The 14,344-nt window shown below is 37.2% G+C and overlaps 1 protein-coding gene across 4 annotated transcripts; it reads left to right on the plus strand.

Moving 5' to 3' along the window:
- Positions 1-10,904: 10,904 nt before the first annotated feature.
- On the plus strand, positions 10,905-13,720 carry LOC149408075 (equilibrative nucleotide transporter 3-like). Of its 4 annotated transcripts, none has more exons than XM_089616209.1 (9): positions 10,905-10,959; positions 11,354-11,427; positions 11,506-11,610; positions 11,699-11,854; positions 11,926-12,069; positions 12,440-12,545; positions 12,624-12,796; positions 12,889-13,308; positions 13,405-13,720. In XM_089616209.1, the coding sequence occupies exons 2-9, from the start codon at positions 11,386-11,388 to the stop codon at positions 13,510-13,512; spliced, it is 1,254 nt and encodes a 417-aa protein (XP_089472335.1). In that variant the 5' UTR covers positions 10,905-10,959; positions 11,354-11,385; the 3' UTR covers positions 13,513-13,720. The 4 variants fall into 4 exon arrangements, with proteins under 4 accessions (XP_089472335.1, XP_089472336.1, XP_089472332.1 ...); XM_089616210.1 differs by lacking the exon at positions 10,905-10,959 and adding an exon at positions 10,986-11,003; XM_089616206.1 differs by lacking the exon at positions 10,905-10,959 and adding an exon at positions 11,010-11,099.
- The last annotated feature ends 624 nt before the right edge of the window (positions 13,721-14,344 follow it).

A 14,344-nucleotide genomic window follows, 5' to 3' on the forward strand; every position in this document is an offset into this window, starting at 1 on the left:
TTCCAGAAACGTGCGGCTTCTGACGTGTTGACGAACTGCAATCACTCGACTCCATCGTGTTATTGAAAAACGATCGAAGAAATTGGGAAGAAGAGGAACCCTAACTCAAGACTATTTGGGGGCTTCCGGTTTGTTTATGATAAATGAAACAATTTTATAAGACAATAAACATTTAATTCCGAATTCATTACAAATTCTATTAAAAACGGTTATTAACATCGAAAACATCCGGTTTGTGACACATGTGTCACAAAGTGAATCCAGTTCGTCACACTTCTGTCACAAAGTGAATCAATTTCGTGACACCATGGAAAAATTGGAAAATCAACAAAAAAAAAAACACATTTTTGACAAACAAATCACACCAAAACACAATGGAACCTTTTTCAACATGAATCAAAACAATTAAACATGTTCTTCTATGTTAAAAATAGGAAGAACTTACCAAAATATGTTTGAAGAAGTTTTGGATCTAGGATTTGAAGGAAGAAGAAGCTTGGATCTTGAAGTTTTTATGAACAACCTTTGATTTGCAGAAAACAAACTTGAATGTTGAAGTTTTGATGAACAATCTTGGATTGCAAAATGACTTTTAGAAGGGTTTAGCATTACTGCAAAATGGGTTAAAAATGGGTTTAAGAAACTTACCGTCGGTGAGCAAGAAGATTCCGGCGACCCAAGAAGCTTCACTCGGTCATTCTCCAGTTGAGCGCAAGAGGAAGATCAAGTTGAAAAAAGGGGAAAAACGTGAAACAAGTTTGCCGGATAAAAAGAAAGGGGAGATGAGGGAGAGATGGGATGAGGGTAGTTGGGGAAAATTTAATTTCTCTCACCTACCAAAAGAACTACTTTTGTCAATTTTTGGATTTTGGGTTAAATTTGATAAGTGACATTGAGATGGTATTATTACACTACAAAATATTACATTTTAAGACATTAAAAATATGGCTTAAAAAACATTCTAAGTCGTACCAGAAAATGACCTCTAAGTGAGTGACTTAAAAAGTTCATGTTTTTTATGACGTTTAAAAAACGTCTTCAAATCTCTAAGAAAAACGACTCCAAATCTCTAAAAAAATTACTTAAAAAATGGTCCACGTAGACATAATATTGCTGATGTGTACATGTCTTTTTAAGACTTTTAAAAAACGTCTCCAAGTCAATTAGAAAAATGACTCCAAATCTAGAAAAAAATGACTTGAAAAATATTCAACGTAGGAAAAAAAAATGATTACGTGTCCATAATTCCAAATTTATGATAAAATGACCTATTAATAAGGATTTTCAAATTTCATACCGCGTCCTCGTTTTTATTTAGTTTATAATTAAATATGAATAACAATAACTTTTATAAAATGGAGAGGAAGAAGATACAGTGATATATTTCATAAAAAAAAATCCATAATGTAATAGATAAATTACAATTATAAATATAACAAAATTATGACTTTAAGATAATATCTGAGAAATAAATCCTGACTGCAAGAGAATGTGCACACACACGTTGCTGCTCTTGCTCGACTCGTCTGAGCGGAAGCTTTAAGTCGGAATTTGCAAGCACTCTGAAAAATTAAACTCAAGCAGACAACCACATGAACACCAGTGTGATATAGGGTTCACTGCAAAAAAAATAATGACAAAGCACGTCACGTAATAACTCACCCTAGCATATACATAGATAAACCCAATCGCCAATGCCATATGAGACTTTTACTAAAGTTCTATAATGACCAACAATTAATTTAATGGTTGTTCGGGTTGAGACACAACCTTATAAATTATATATAATAATTTACTCGTAGTGTAGATAGTCTAGTTTTCGCATAATATTTTACTTGTGGAATATCACCAGGGGAAGTATTTGCATCTCCTCATGATAAGTGATGAAATCTTTGATGGTATTCAACTCCTGCAGACATACACAACACAAAATGTAACGCATGAGATCAACACAATCAGTTACACATCAACAAATTTTTTTTTTCTCCAAGCCAGTAAATTATGGGCGAAAATTAAAAAATGAAAGCTTAAACAATTAAAAAGGAATGTTAATTGAAAAATCCTAGACAACGAGAAATTGACATATCTATTTGATAAAATAAAAAATAAATGTAAAACCCAGTACGACGATAACATACCCTCTATTCTGTGAGGCAATCCCGAAAAATATGAAGATCCCTCAGAAAGTTCGGATTTTACTTAATGAAGCCTTCGATTGAGATCCATAGCAATTTCTTCAATTCGTTGAGGAAATCTCTAGAGTGCAAAGGAATGAAAACAGGAATGAAAACAACAATATGTTAAGTGAGAGAAATTCGAGTAAACTATTCAACTCCTTCTCTAGTTCGCCTACATCTTCTCTTTCCAGTGAGCTTCTAAAGCAGCGACTGCGGCTTTGTTTCCTCGGAAACTTTTAGACTTCTTCCTTTTGAAAGGCTAAGGGCTAGGGTTTTTTTTTTCTCTTTAATTTTTTCATTGGAGTAATTGTTAATTTATTGTGACGGTTAAAAAGAAAATAACTTAGGGAAGTTTTTAAACTACGATTTCAAACATGGAAGTTTGTTTTCATCAGCAAACAAGAAAATTAAAGAAGATAATGATAATTTGAGAAAAAAAAACGTATATTTGATCATTTATTGGGTAAAAAGAAAATAACGGATCCCCGTACAAATAATTAAGAGAATTAATTCAAACCCAAAACTGGTACAAAAGAAAAAAAAAGCAAAAACAAAGTATGCGTGTACTTTTTTTTTAAATAAAACTATGATTCCAAACGTGGAAGTTTTTATTTTCATCAACAAACGTGGAAGTTGTCTACATACATTGAAGTTATGAAATTATTTTTATATTTAATTAATTAAAACCCAAAACTGTGTTTACATTCAAAGAAGACATTTGAAGTCATATATAAATAATTTTGAAAATATATTTCAAGACATGAATAAAATGACTTACCATCAAAAAGTATATTTACAAAGTCGTTCTAAGAAAAACTTTAATTATCTTTTGAAGTTATTCTTTAAACATCTTAAAAACATAAACTAATTTAAAGTCATTTTTAAAGTGACTCAAAATATTTATGTGGAAGTTTTAAAGTCATTTTTTTCTATGTCTTCAAAAGTTTATTGAAGTTATTTTCCAAATGACTTATCAAATCAATTTTATTAATTCTGAATAAAAATTCAATACAAACATTAACTAAAAAAATTTATTTTTCCAAATAAAAAAATCTTTAAACATCTACATTCATTTTTTTTTAAATAAATATTATGATTTTTGAGTTATTAATTTCATGAAAAGAATAAAGTAGACACTTTTTTTATTAATAAATATAAATCTAGTATTTTTAATTGGCTATTTAGGAGAACATGAGCAATAGTAGTAAAAATAAATTATTTTACTAACATTTTTTTTATTAACATTACATTTATAACTTTTTGTCAATATTGCTTATATATTATGGATTCGAGAGCAACTTAAATGCAAAATATGTTTCTCTAGGATACATTCTTTTACAAAAAAAAAAAAAAAAAAAAAAAAAAATCACTATTTTTCTTTATCAATGTTGTCGCGGTTATTCGAACAACTATTTAGTAACCCTGAACGGTTCGACCCAAGGCCGGACCAAATGATCGCGTTCGGACTCGAGCGTCGTTGACTTGGTATCCCAAGTCCTATCTAGTTGTTGGTGGTGCTTGCGCTCGTCGTAGTACCTGAAAGTGGGAGGTAAACGAGGAACTACACATGGGAAACAGAGGGGTTGCCTCTGTTTATCTCTCTAATGCTCAACATTAGTATGAGTGAGATTGATAGAAGGTGTTTTGGGTGTTTAGAGGCCGAGAATGAGTGAAACGAGTGACTTCCGGAGTTAGACAGCGTTTCAGAGCTCAAAATCGGATTACCTAAGAGATAGAGTCAAGGTCTCTATTTATAGGAGGCGAAGGATGTTTCGGCCGGCCATTGAGGAGACCACTCGGTCATTGACCGGCCGAGTCAGGTCATTGGCCGAGCGAGGTGAGCCATTGGCGGGGCGAGATGGGTCACTGGCCGGCCGAGTTGGATGGGCCATTGGCCGAGTGAAATAGGCCAATGGCCGGCCGAGCTGAGTCACTGGCCAAGCGAGACAGGCCGATGACCGAGTGAGATAGGCCAATGGCCGGCCGAGGTGAGCCATTCGCTGGGCGAGATCGGTCACTGACCAAGCGAGACATGCCGATGACCGAGCGAAGTGGGCCGATGGCCGAGCGAGATGGGCCGATGGCCAAGTGAGATGGGCCAACGGCCGAGCGAGAGAGGCTGATGGCCGAACGAGATGGCCAGCCAGCCGAGTGGATGACCAGACGGGCCCAAGGTCGCCGAGCGAGTTGTTGTGATGGTTTTGCCCTCGTCAGCCCGCGACGGGTCGACAACAATTAACATTGTTTTGCTCCTCTCTTATTATTTTTCTCTCTTTTTGTTATTATTAAATATATATTCTTTAGAAAATGATTTCAGATTATGTCATTTTATATTGGAGATGGTCTTACTAAAGTGACCTTATCTTATTAGCTATATACATATATATATATATATATATATATATATATATATATATCTTGTGGATATATATGTATATATATATACATATAAAATATAAAGTGACGTTATCTTATTGGTTATATATTTCAATTATAAACACAAAAAATATATTTAAAATACCTTTTTTTTATTTCCTAATAAGAAATGCATTGTGTGCCATTGTTGTTATTATCTGTGGAGGTAATAATATATCATACATACATATTATATGCAGATAAATAACATTTCGGGTAAACTTAAAAAATGTGTTATAACAAAAAGTATTATTAGTTTTGAATTATTAATTTCATGAAAACAGTCTTCTTAAAAAAATACTATTTTGGGTAAACCTAAAAATGTTGAAGTATTATTAGTTTCAAATTACTAATTTCATGAAAATAATAAAATTGTGTCTACTTTTTTTAATTAAAAATGTGTCTACTTTATTAATAAAAATGTGTCTACTTTATTATTTTCATAATATTAATATTTTAAAACTTATTTTTGTCCGAATTTGGGTCAAATGTTCAATTTTAGATATTTTCCAATTAAGAGGTCTAATCTTGATATTTTTCCCAATTTTTAAGTCTACATGAAATTTCTCTATATATAATATTTCTTAGCTTACTAACATTAAATTATTTTAATATACATGTGTATGTATATATATATATATATATATATATAGAATTAATGACATATTTAGTCCCTCAACTATGTAGCTTATAACGGCTTGCACCCCGAACAAAAAAAACGGCGAAATCAATCCTCCGTGTGAGTCATTACTATGAATTTGGTCCTTCTGTTAAAGTGGACGTCAAAAATGCCGGAATTGGACCACGTGTATATCACGTGTTGGGCATGAAATGGGTAATTATTGTTTTGTCCTTCGTAGTTATCAAATAAAATCCCCAAAACGAGTAAGTTGGGGTTGAAACGAATAAAATCCCAAATCGAGTAAGTTAGGACTGAAACGAAGATGGAGATTTGAAGTTTCTTTTGTTCGTTTAGGGCTGAAGACGAAGATAGCCAAGTAGAAGATGGAATCTAGTAACATATCAGCAAGAAAATCGCGCACACAAGTGAGCTATACGTCGGCGAGTCGCAAGTGTGCGGCGACGAGCTCCGGAGTGTCGCTTCGGGCTTAGTGGGGTGGAACGCACGTCATGGACGATAGATAATCCGGGTCGAAGATTTTTTGGATGCCCTGAGTTTAAGGTACGTCTAATTTTTCAAATAAGAAGTTAAATTTTTTTTAAATAATCAGTTAAGAAAATCCTGGTTTTACCAGAACAAGGACATGCCAGGATGTGGATTTCATGAGTGGCTGGACCCCCCAATGTGCTCAAGATCTAAGGCGATAATACCTGGACTGTTGAAGAGGATTAATGCGTTTGATGGAACGATGTCGGAGTCGATCACTGAAGAAATTCGCGACACCGAACGTAGGGCAATAAATGCGTCAACCGATTTGAAACATATATAATTGATGCTATGTGTTGTATTAGTTATTGTTTTTGTACAATTGGTCAGGTAGAAGATGGTGTGATTTACAATCATGGTTTGGTGATTGACTGTAGAACCTTGATAGTAGTTATGGAACCTTGACCGCAGTTTTTGTTGTGTGTTATTGTATTAGTTGTACTTTTGGTCAGGTAGAAGATGGTGTTGATTTACAAATTGTTGTAAACTCTTTTGTGAACCTTGATTGTGAACTAAATGAACAAATTGCAGTGTACTTTATTGGACTTGTGAAGTGTAGTTGTGAAAGCAATGACAATGACAATTCTTACAAAATTGGACGTTGACACTTTGAGACACCATAAACGAGAATATGATCCTTGATTGTGTCTAAGTTTAGAATACATAATAGTTACATAATGTTACCGTGCAAAGTACATACCAAAAATTCCAAAATGAGAATATGATCCTTGATTGTGTCTAAACATGGCTACAGGTGAACCGAGCAAAATACATATTACCGTGCAAAGTATCGAATACATAATAGTTACAATGTATTAGCCTTTTTTACAAAACAACCTTGTCCATAAGCAAAGCAGTAAACCAAAAGTGTTACAAAACAAAGACGTCAGACACGCTTGATCTTAGTCCTTGATTGTGTCTAAGTGTTTCTGAATAAAACCCGGGGTTGCATCACGTCCTTCCTTGTGCTTTGAGTCCTAAACCTAGGGCTTCTCTATACAAAACAAAATAAGTATATTATCTTCTACACTTCTATCTTCTAACTTGGCAGTAAATTAAGTGTACCGATTTATACCCTTAATGGCTGCATAGGCTGCGATGTTTGTGTAGGCTGTGATGCTGGAGGTGGTTGTGTAGACTGTAATGCTGGAGGTGGTTGTGTAGACTGTGCTCCTGGAGGTGGTTGTGTGTGTTTTGTGATGCTCGAGATGGTCTTCCATGTCTCTGTTTGACTCAACAAACGTGTACCATTCAGAATACATTACATGAAAATGTGTCATACATAATAAACTGAAATGAACCTTACTTGGTTTTCTTGCTCCCGTCTAAACATGTTTTGATATTGTGCCCGTCTTGACCACACTTAGAGCACTTTGAGATGACATATTTCCTTGTCATTTTTGTTGCTCGCCTAGGAACAATTTCATCATGTTGGAGTCGTCTGAGCTTCTTTGGACGTCCAGGTTTGACTCTGTCTGGTGGCATGGACATAGGTGCCAAACCAGTTCGTGGCCATTGTTCTAACGGGTTAATTGGAATAATCTTGTGAGCGTACGTGTTCTGGTAAGCTGGCTTCTTGTACCAATCAGACACATAACTCACCGGGTCGGCCTTATTGAACCAAATGCAAGTAATTGCATGAGAACATGGTATGCCTATACATAATTTAAACTTAAACAGATTACTTGAAAGCTATATAATGTATTGTACAAACAAAGTTTATCAAAGCTAACATATTACCTGAAAGATCCCATCTATTGCAAGAGCATGTGTGCCTTGTCAAATTGATCGTGTACTGCGATCCATACATGTTGGAGACTTGGAAATCAGCGTCACCGGCCCACGTAGGTATATTTTGTGCACTTAGCACTTTGTTCACGTCCAGGATCTTGTAAATGCATGGTCCTATATCAGCTTTCCATTATCTGCAGCCAGTCTTTGTTTGGTGAATCTCTGAAGGAGATACATCCGTATGCGCTCCAACATGGACAAGATCGGTTTCTGTCTTGCCATTAGCATTGCCCTAGTACCATTGAAGCTTTCGCAAAGATTATTCAGAAGAATCTCACACTTTGGTCCCGTCCTAAAATTACACCTTGTCCAATGTTGAGGACGTTTTTCAATTAGCCATTTATAAGCGTCTTCGTCTTCAGCCTTGATAAGCTCTAGTTCTGCCTCACACCGAGGTCTTGAGAACGCCATAGCCGCGGCCATCATTTTAGTCTTCAAAAATTGGCCTTTAAAAACCTGTTACATTTCAGCGACATTACTTAATCATTCCACTGACATTTTAGAAGACATGAGTTTACTTACCTTGGTGAAATTTCCTTGAAGATGGCGTGCGCAATGTCGGTGCTCACCTTGAATTGAACCCTCATCCCAGATATCATTCAAAGCCTCTTGCAAACCCTTTGGTTTATCGGAGATGAAGGTCCAATGGTGTCCGTTGTTGATTTTCAGATCTTCCTTCAAGAACTTGAAAAACCAATTCCAGGATGACTTTCCTTCTGACTCGACCACAACATAGGCAATATGGAACATAGAATTGTTAGCATCTATCCCTATTGCCGAAAGTAACTGCCCGGTATGGCGACCTTTGATATGGCAACCATCAACACCAATCACTGGTCGGCAGTGTGCAAACCCTTGTTTGCAAGCCTCAAAACAGATGTATATCCTCTTAAAAACTGGTTTACCTTCGGGGCCTGCTTCTGTTTCTATTTCAACTGTTGAACCCGGGTTTGACCGCTTCAGTTCCGCTGCGTAGTCCCATAGAGCCACGTACTGCTCTTTGTTAGACCCCTCAATAGCCTTAGTAGCAATCCTTTTTGCCATGTATGCTTTCACGACATTACACTCAAGGACATAGTCCTTTAGTATACGATTCATGAAATCCGGTGCTGACCAAGATTCTTGGTCTTTGAATGACTGCATATAAGTCTTGGCCAGCCATGCCGATGTAGCAAATCTGTTGCGATTCACTCTGGGACAAGAGTGGACAGGATTGTACGTCTTGATAATGAATACACCACTGGTTCCCAAAGTAGACGCGTAACAAACCCACGAGCATGCTTTATCCTTACACTCAGCCCTTACACGTGTCTTGTCATTTTTCGTAAAGTAGATGTCTTTGCCTTCTCGAATAGCGTATTCTCTTATTGCGTCTTTAAAAGATTTACAACTAGGGAAAGATAACCCTAATTTAAAGCTCAAAAGTCTCATATCCGTGTCTGGTCTAAACTCTTGAAACCGGGGAAGCTTTTTATTTGGGTTTCTCTTGTTCCTATACTTTTCATCTTCAGCTTCAATTTCATCGTCTGTTTTAGTGTCATAACCTCCAACGTCTTGGTCGATGTCGTAGTCACCATCACTGTCATCTTCAGAATCATCGTCACTGAGAATACGATTGCCCTTATCACGAAGCCCTGCAAGCGCATCTTCAACACCTGGCATGTCCACGTCGATTTCCTCGTCACTCAACTCGAACTCAAAATCTTCCTCAGTTGGCTGACTTTGGTAAGCTGCCCATGTATCAGAATCCATGTCTGACATGTTATGCTCATCATCATGTTGATCGAGCTCAATAGGCTGTTCTTGCTCACTAGGCTTCCCAAGCTGTTGTTGCTCACTAGGTTTCCCATGCTGTTGCTCATCACTAGGCTCTTCACACTGTTGTAGCTCACTCGGCTCTCCATCTCGTTGTTGCTCACTAGGCTCTTCATGTTGCTGTTGCTCACTATGCTCATCACTAGGCTCTTCATGTTGCTATTGTTCACTATGCTCATCATTAGGCTCTCCACAATGATGTTGCTCACTGCCAACTGGATATTCATCTTGTGCACCATCAACAAGAATGATGCGCTGATTGCTATAATATTCTCTACTTCTCGGACAACCAAGCGGATGATTACAGAAGACATCTACCTCCCACTTTGTCTTCAGAATCTCAGCAATGTCGTCAATCAAATCCTTGTCACTTTCAACAAATGACAGCTTCATCGGGCCAGTACCCGATTTCAAGAAGTAGCTAGCACCACTTGTATAACCCAGCTGCTTGATCAACAATTTGTTTAGCACCACAATAGACATCTTGTCGACGTCCACAAACTGAAAATGGCTAACAGTACCGCCAACGTATTCGACTATGTCACCATCAAAATCCAAACATCCACCGTAGTGCATATTGATTTTGAAAGAGTTAAACAACTCCTCTGAAAAATAAAAAAGAATATACACCAAAAAAACATATTAAATACAGTCACAACCACCGACCTAAACACATTAATAAACATCGAGACCCCACACATTAATAAACATCGAGACAAAAAAAAGACGGGACCACAAAACCCATTAACAAACACCACCCTCGACAAAAACAAAACTCAGTGGTCCCAAGTCCAACCCATTCACTCTTTTATTCTTTCTTTTGTTCGACAAAAACAAAACGCAGTGGTCCCAAGTCCAACCCATTCACTCTTTTATTCTTTCTTTTGTTCGACAAAAACAAAACGCAGTGGTCACAAGTCCAACTCATTCATTCTTTATTCTTTCTTTTGTTCGACAAAAACAAAATATTGAAAACTCACCATATCCCCCAGTTTGCATCGGTGTTTGATTACTTTTTGAAGCAGATTTCTTTTTCGCCATCGATTTCCTCGCTCCCACGGACTGAACTGATCTACGCGGCGCCTTCTTCGCCGGAGATTTTCCCTTCGTTTTCGCCATTATGAAATTAGGGGTTTTTTCCGGGAATTTAAACTTTGTTTTCCTTTCTATTAGTTTAGAATTTTATCAGAGCATTTCATTCAAGATTACCAAATTACCCATTTCATGCCCAACACGTGATATACACGTGGTCCAATTCCGGCATTTTTGACGCCCACTTTAACAGAAAGACCAAATTCATAGTAATGACTCACACGGAGGATGGATTTCGCCGTTTTTTTTGTTCGGGGTGAAAGCCGTTAAAAGCTACATAGTTGAGGGACTAAATATGTCATTAATTCATATATATATATTATTTTCGGTAAACCCGCAATAACGGGCGGGTAAATAAACGTAAATGACTATCATTTCGAATTTATTAATCAAAGCCACATATATTTATTAGATTCCTCACGCGAGGGATTCTAACACCTAATTACCAATATTCTCTCGTATCTCCGCAGTATTCTCTAACCTTTCCTTCCTTATAGCGCAGTGAGTTAATTTTTTAGCCGTTTCCCTTTAAATATTATACTATTGTAAGTTATTACTTATATAAGAGCGTATAGAGTTGGACTTTTATTTCATAGAGTCTATCTTCGTATTCGTTTCTCCTTCTTTGAAGTTTCAAAACAGTATGAACACGATCGTCTTCTGTTTTCGTGATATTGTTCTTTAGTTTATTTTTATTTTGATTAGTTTTGTAACCATGTTAGAAAGTCAAACTCTTGATATTATACAAATAGCCAAGATGGTGATTGTTAACGTGGTTTTAATTTCAGTGATTATAGAAGTAAATAAAATAATAATAAGAACAATATAAGACCCCGAAAGATTGACACAGTAGATCCATTAACATCCTAATTTTGAATATTGTTCCTTATTGTAGCAAACTGGTGGTGATTGGAAGTTACGCCGTTCATGGCGGCCCTCAGCGAAAATGGAGGCCAACAAAGGCTTGAGGTTTGTGAATTCTGACTAGTCACTATTTAAATCTTTGAGTAAAATCTTTCTGATACATATTTGTATGCGATTTAAAAGGGGAAATATGTTGCCATGCTGGTTTGTTGGCTTCTGGGAAATGGATGCCTCTTTTCATGGAACAGCATGCTAACTATTCAAGATTACTATGTCAATTTGTTCCCGGTAATCTTTCATTTCGGTTGGTCAATTGATGACTGACATTTCAAATTTTGGTTTTCTATGTTATTTTATTTTTATTTTGTGGGCGCAGAAGTACCATCCGGCTCGGGTCTTGACTCTGGCGTACCAACCGTTTGCATTAGGCACGCTCGCCATTCTGGCCTACAACGAGGCGAGGATCAACACCCGGCGAAGAAACCTGCTCGGATATTACCTCTTCTTCCTAAGCTCTCTTGTGGTTCTACTCGTAAGTTGTGTTATTACCCAATCCAATTCCGACATGTGTTGGTTTACGCCTCTGTGTGTGTGCGTGTATAGTTGGATTTAGCGACATCAGGGAAAGGAGGGATCGGAACCTTTGTTGGGCTGTGTGCGATGAGCGGCGTTTTTGGAGTCGCCGACGCTCACGTTCAGGGTGGGATGGTCGGAGACCTTTCCTTCATGAGGCCCGAATTCATTCAGGTCAACACTTTCTTTAGCAAAACCGACCATGAACTACAATATGTCCACGGCAATTTTGTTTCTAAAGTATACTTTTTCAAGCAAAACACTCCTCAAATGCACTAGTGTTAGGTGATAGATTTTATAATTACAAATTTTCCTCATAAAATTAGTCGATGAACCAAATTACCAATGCTTCACGCATGGTAGTTTATGGTAGAAAAAACTTTCAATTCGCATTGTGACACATGAACCAAAATAAAAAATATCTTTTGCTCTTGAACCTAGAGCCTCGGTAAATGCATTGAAAATGGACCAGTATTTTTTGTTTCAAAAAAAAAAAAAAATACTACGGTTTACAGTTGATAACAAAATGTGTGTTTGTGTTCAGTCATTCCTTGCCGGTGCGGCTGCATCGGGTGCCTTAACCTCTGCTCTGAGGATGATCACAAAGGCAGTCTTTGAGAGCTCCCAAGATGGCCTTCGAAAAGGCGCTAGTATGTTCTTAATAATCCGAATCGTCTTTTGGCTCTTCGCTCAATAATTCATTTTCATGGCCTGGTCTTTTTATACAGTTATGTTCCTTGCTATCTCGGCTTGCTTTGAACTCTTCTGTGTCGTTCTCTACGCATACGTGTTTCCAAAGCTTCCAATCATCAAATATTACCGCGCCAAGGCTGCCTCGGAAGGTTCTAAAACCGTGTCGGCCGATCTAGCAGCCGGTGGAATCCAAATATTGGCCCAAAAAGTATTTCCAAAGTAGTATATACCCAAAAAAAAAAAAAAGAATAGAAAATTATAAATAAATTCTCTAACCACTTTATCATGACTATACATTAGGACGAGGAAGATCCAACAAAGCACGATCGGCTTGGGAACAAAGAACTATTGCTCCAGAACATCGACTACGCGCTCGACATGTTCCTCATCTACGCTTTGACACTCTCAATCTTCCCTGGTTTCTTGGCCGAAGACACCGGAGCTCACAGCTTGGGAACATGGTACGCGACCGTGCTGATCGCAATGTACAACGTGTGTGATCTGATCGGGAGATACGTCCCGGTCTTTGAACTTCTCAAACTCGAGTCACGAAGAGGGCTAACGATCGCTATTCTCTCGCGGTTCTTGCTCGTCCCGGCATTTTATTTCACTGCCCAGTACGGAGGCCAAGGGTGGATGATTTTGCTCACCTCGTTCTTGGGCTTAACTAATGGCTATCTCACCGTGTGTGTCTTCACTTCTGCACCAAAAGGCTACAAGGTTTGGGTTTGCTCTTTACGGAGCTCATGTGCTTGTTTATTGTTCATAGTTCATTTTTATTTAAATTGAATTTTGACTTTATCTTTAGGAATTCAGGGTCCGGAGCAAAATGCACTGGGTAATCTTCTGGTGCTGTTTCTACTTGGAGGTATATTTGCAGGTGTATTGCTTGACTGGATGTGGCTTATTGGCAAGGGCTGGTGATTTCCCAAAATAGACAAGAAAAAAAAAATGAGAGGATTTCATTCTTTTTTGGACTGGAAGCAGACTTGGTGTTCGTTATTATTCATTATCTATGAGCTACAAAAGCTCAAAAAAAAAAAAAAAAATGTATCATAAGCTCTGGTGACTGGCTGTTTATATGCTATTCTGTCCTACCATGTCTGCAAAGCGAATCCAGTGCATTCTTAGATGATGATGCTCAATGAAAGCGGCTCCTCAAAAGATATTAAAATGTACTGGAACTCACAGCTTGCGATCCAAGTTTACAATGATTTCGTTTCTAAGACAAGGAAACTAATAAACGAAAAATCCTAAGAAAATAACTACAAATGGACCACCGTTGGTAACGTCACAATCCCAGTCCAGACTCCTGACCCAGAAATATATATCCTTGGGCGAGTCACCTGGAAAAAAAAATTAAAAATTACCAATGATTGAAATACATATAGTATGTACTTCTATAGATGTTGCTATATGTTTCTTGCAGTCCTATTAACTCATTGGTTAATTCATCGGAGTTCTTGCTCAACTTCTCGAACTCAATCGACATTTCTATAGACCCAACATTCTTCTGAATTGATAAAACATTCAATCTGATAATGCTTTTAAGATGTATTATAGAATGCTCTCCCAAAATCAAAGCTTGGCCAAGGATCCTCTCTCATTTTGTTGATGTGTCCCTATGTGTTCCTAATAAAAATGGGCTGATACGTCTTTTTTTTGTATTATTTTGATTGGAGGGACGTAGAGAGCGCTAAAAGGAAACAGCCAATTGGGACTCGATCAAATCAATTGTGTTAAATACCAAAACACT

Source organism: Urtica dioica, chromosome 1 (assembly GCF_054948205.1).
Source record: "Urtica dioica subsp. dioica isolate 48M chromosome 1, U.dioica_male_clone48M_v1_H2, whole genome shotgun sequence".
NCBI lineage: Eukaryota > Viridiplantae > Streptophyta > Magnoliopsida > Rosales > Urticaceae > Urtica > Urtica dioica.

What these genes read in the sequence shown, in the direction of transcription:
- LOC149408075 (XM_089616209.1), top strand. Translation starts at nt 11,386, where the DNA reads ATGGCGGCCCTCAGCGAAAATGGAGGCCAACAAAGGCTTGAG. An exon ending in GCTCTCTTGTGGTTCTACTC is followed by an intron (nt 11,855 to 11,925) that starts GTAAGTTGTGTT and finishes GTGCGTGTATAG; the next exon opens with TTGGATTTAGCGACATCAGG. An exon ending in CTGCACCAAAAGGCTACAAG is followed by an intron (nt 13,309 to 13,404) that starts GTTTGGGTTTGC and finishes TTAGGAATTCAG; the next exon opens with GGTCCGGAGCAAAATGCACT.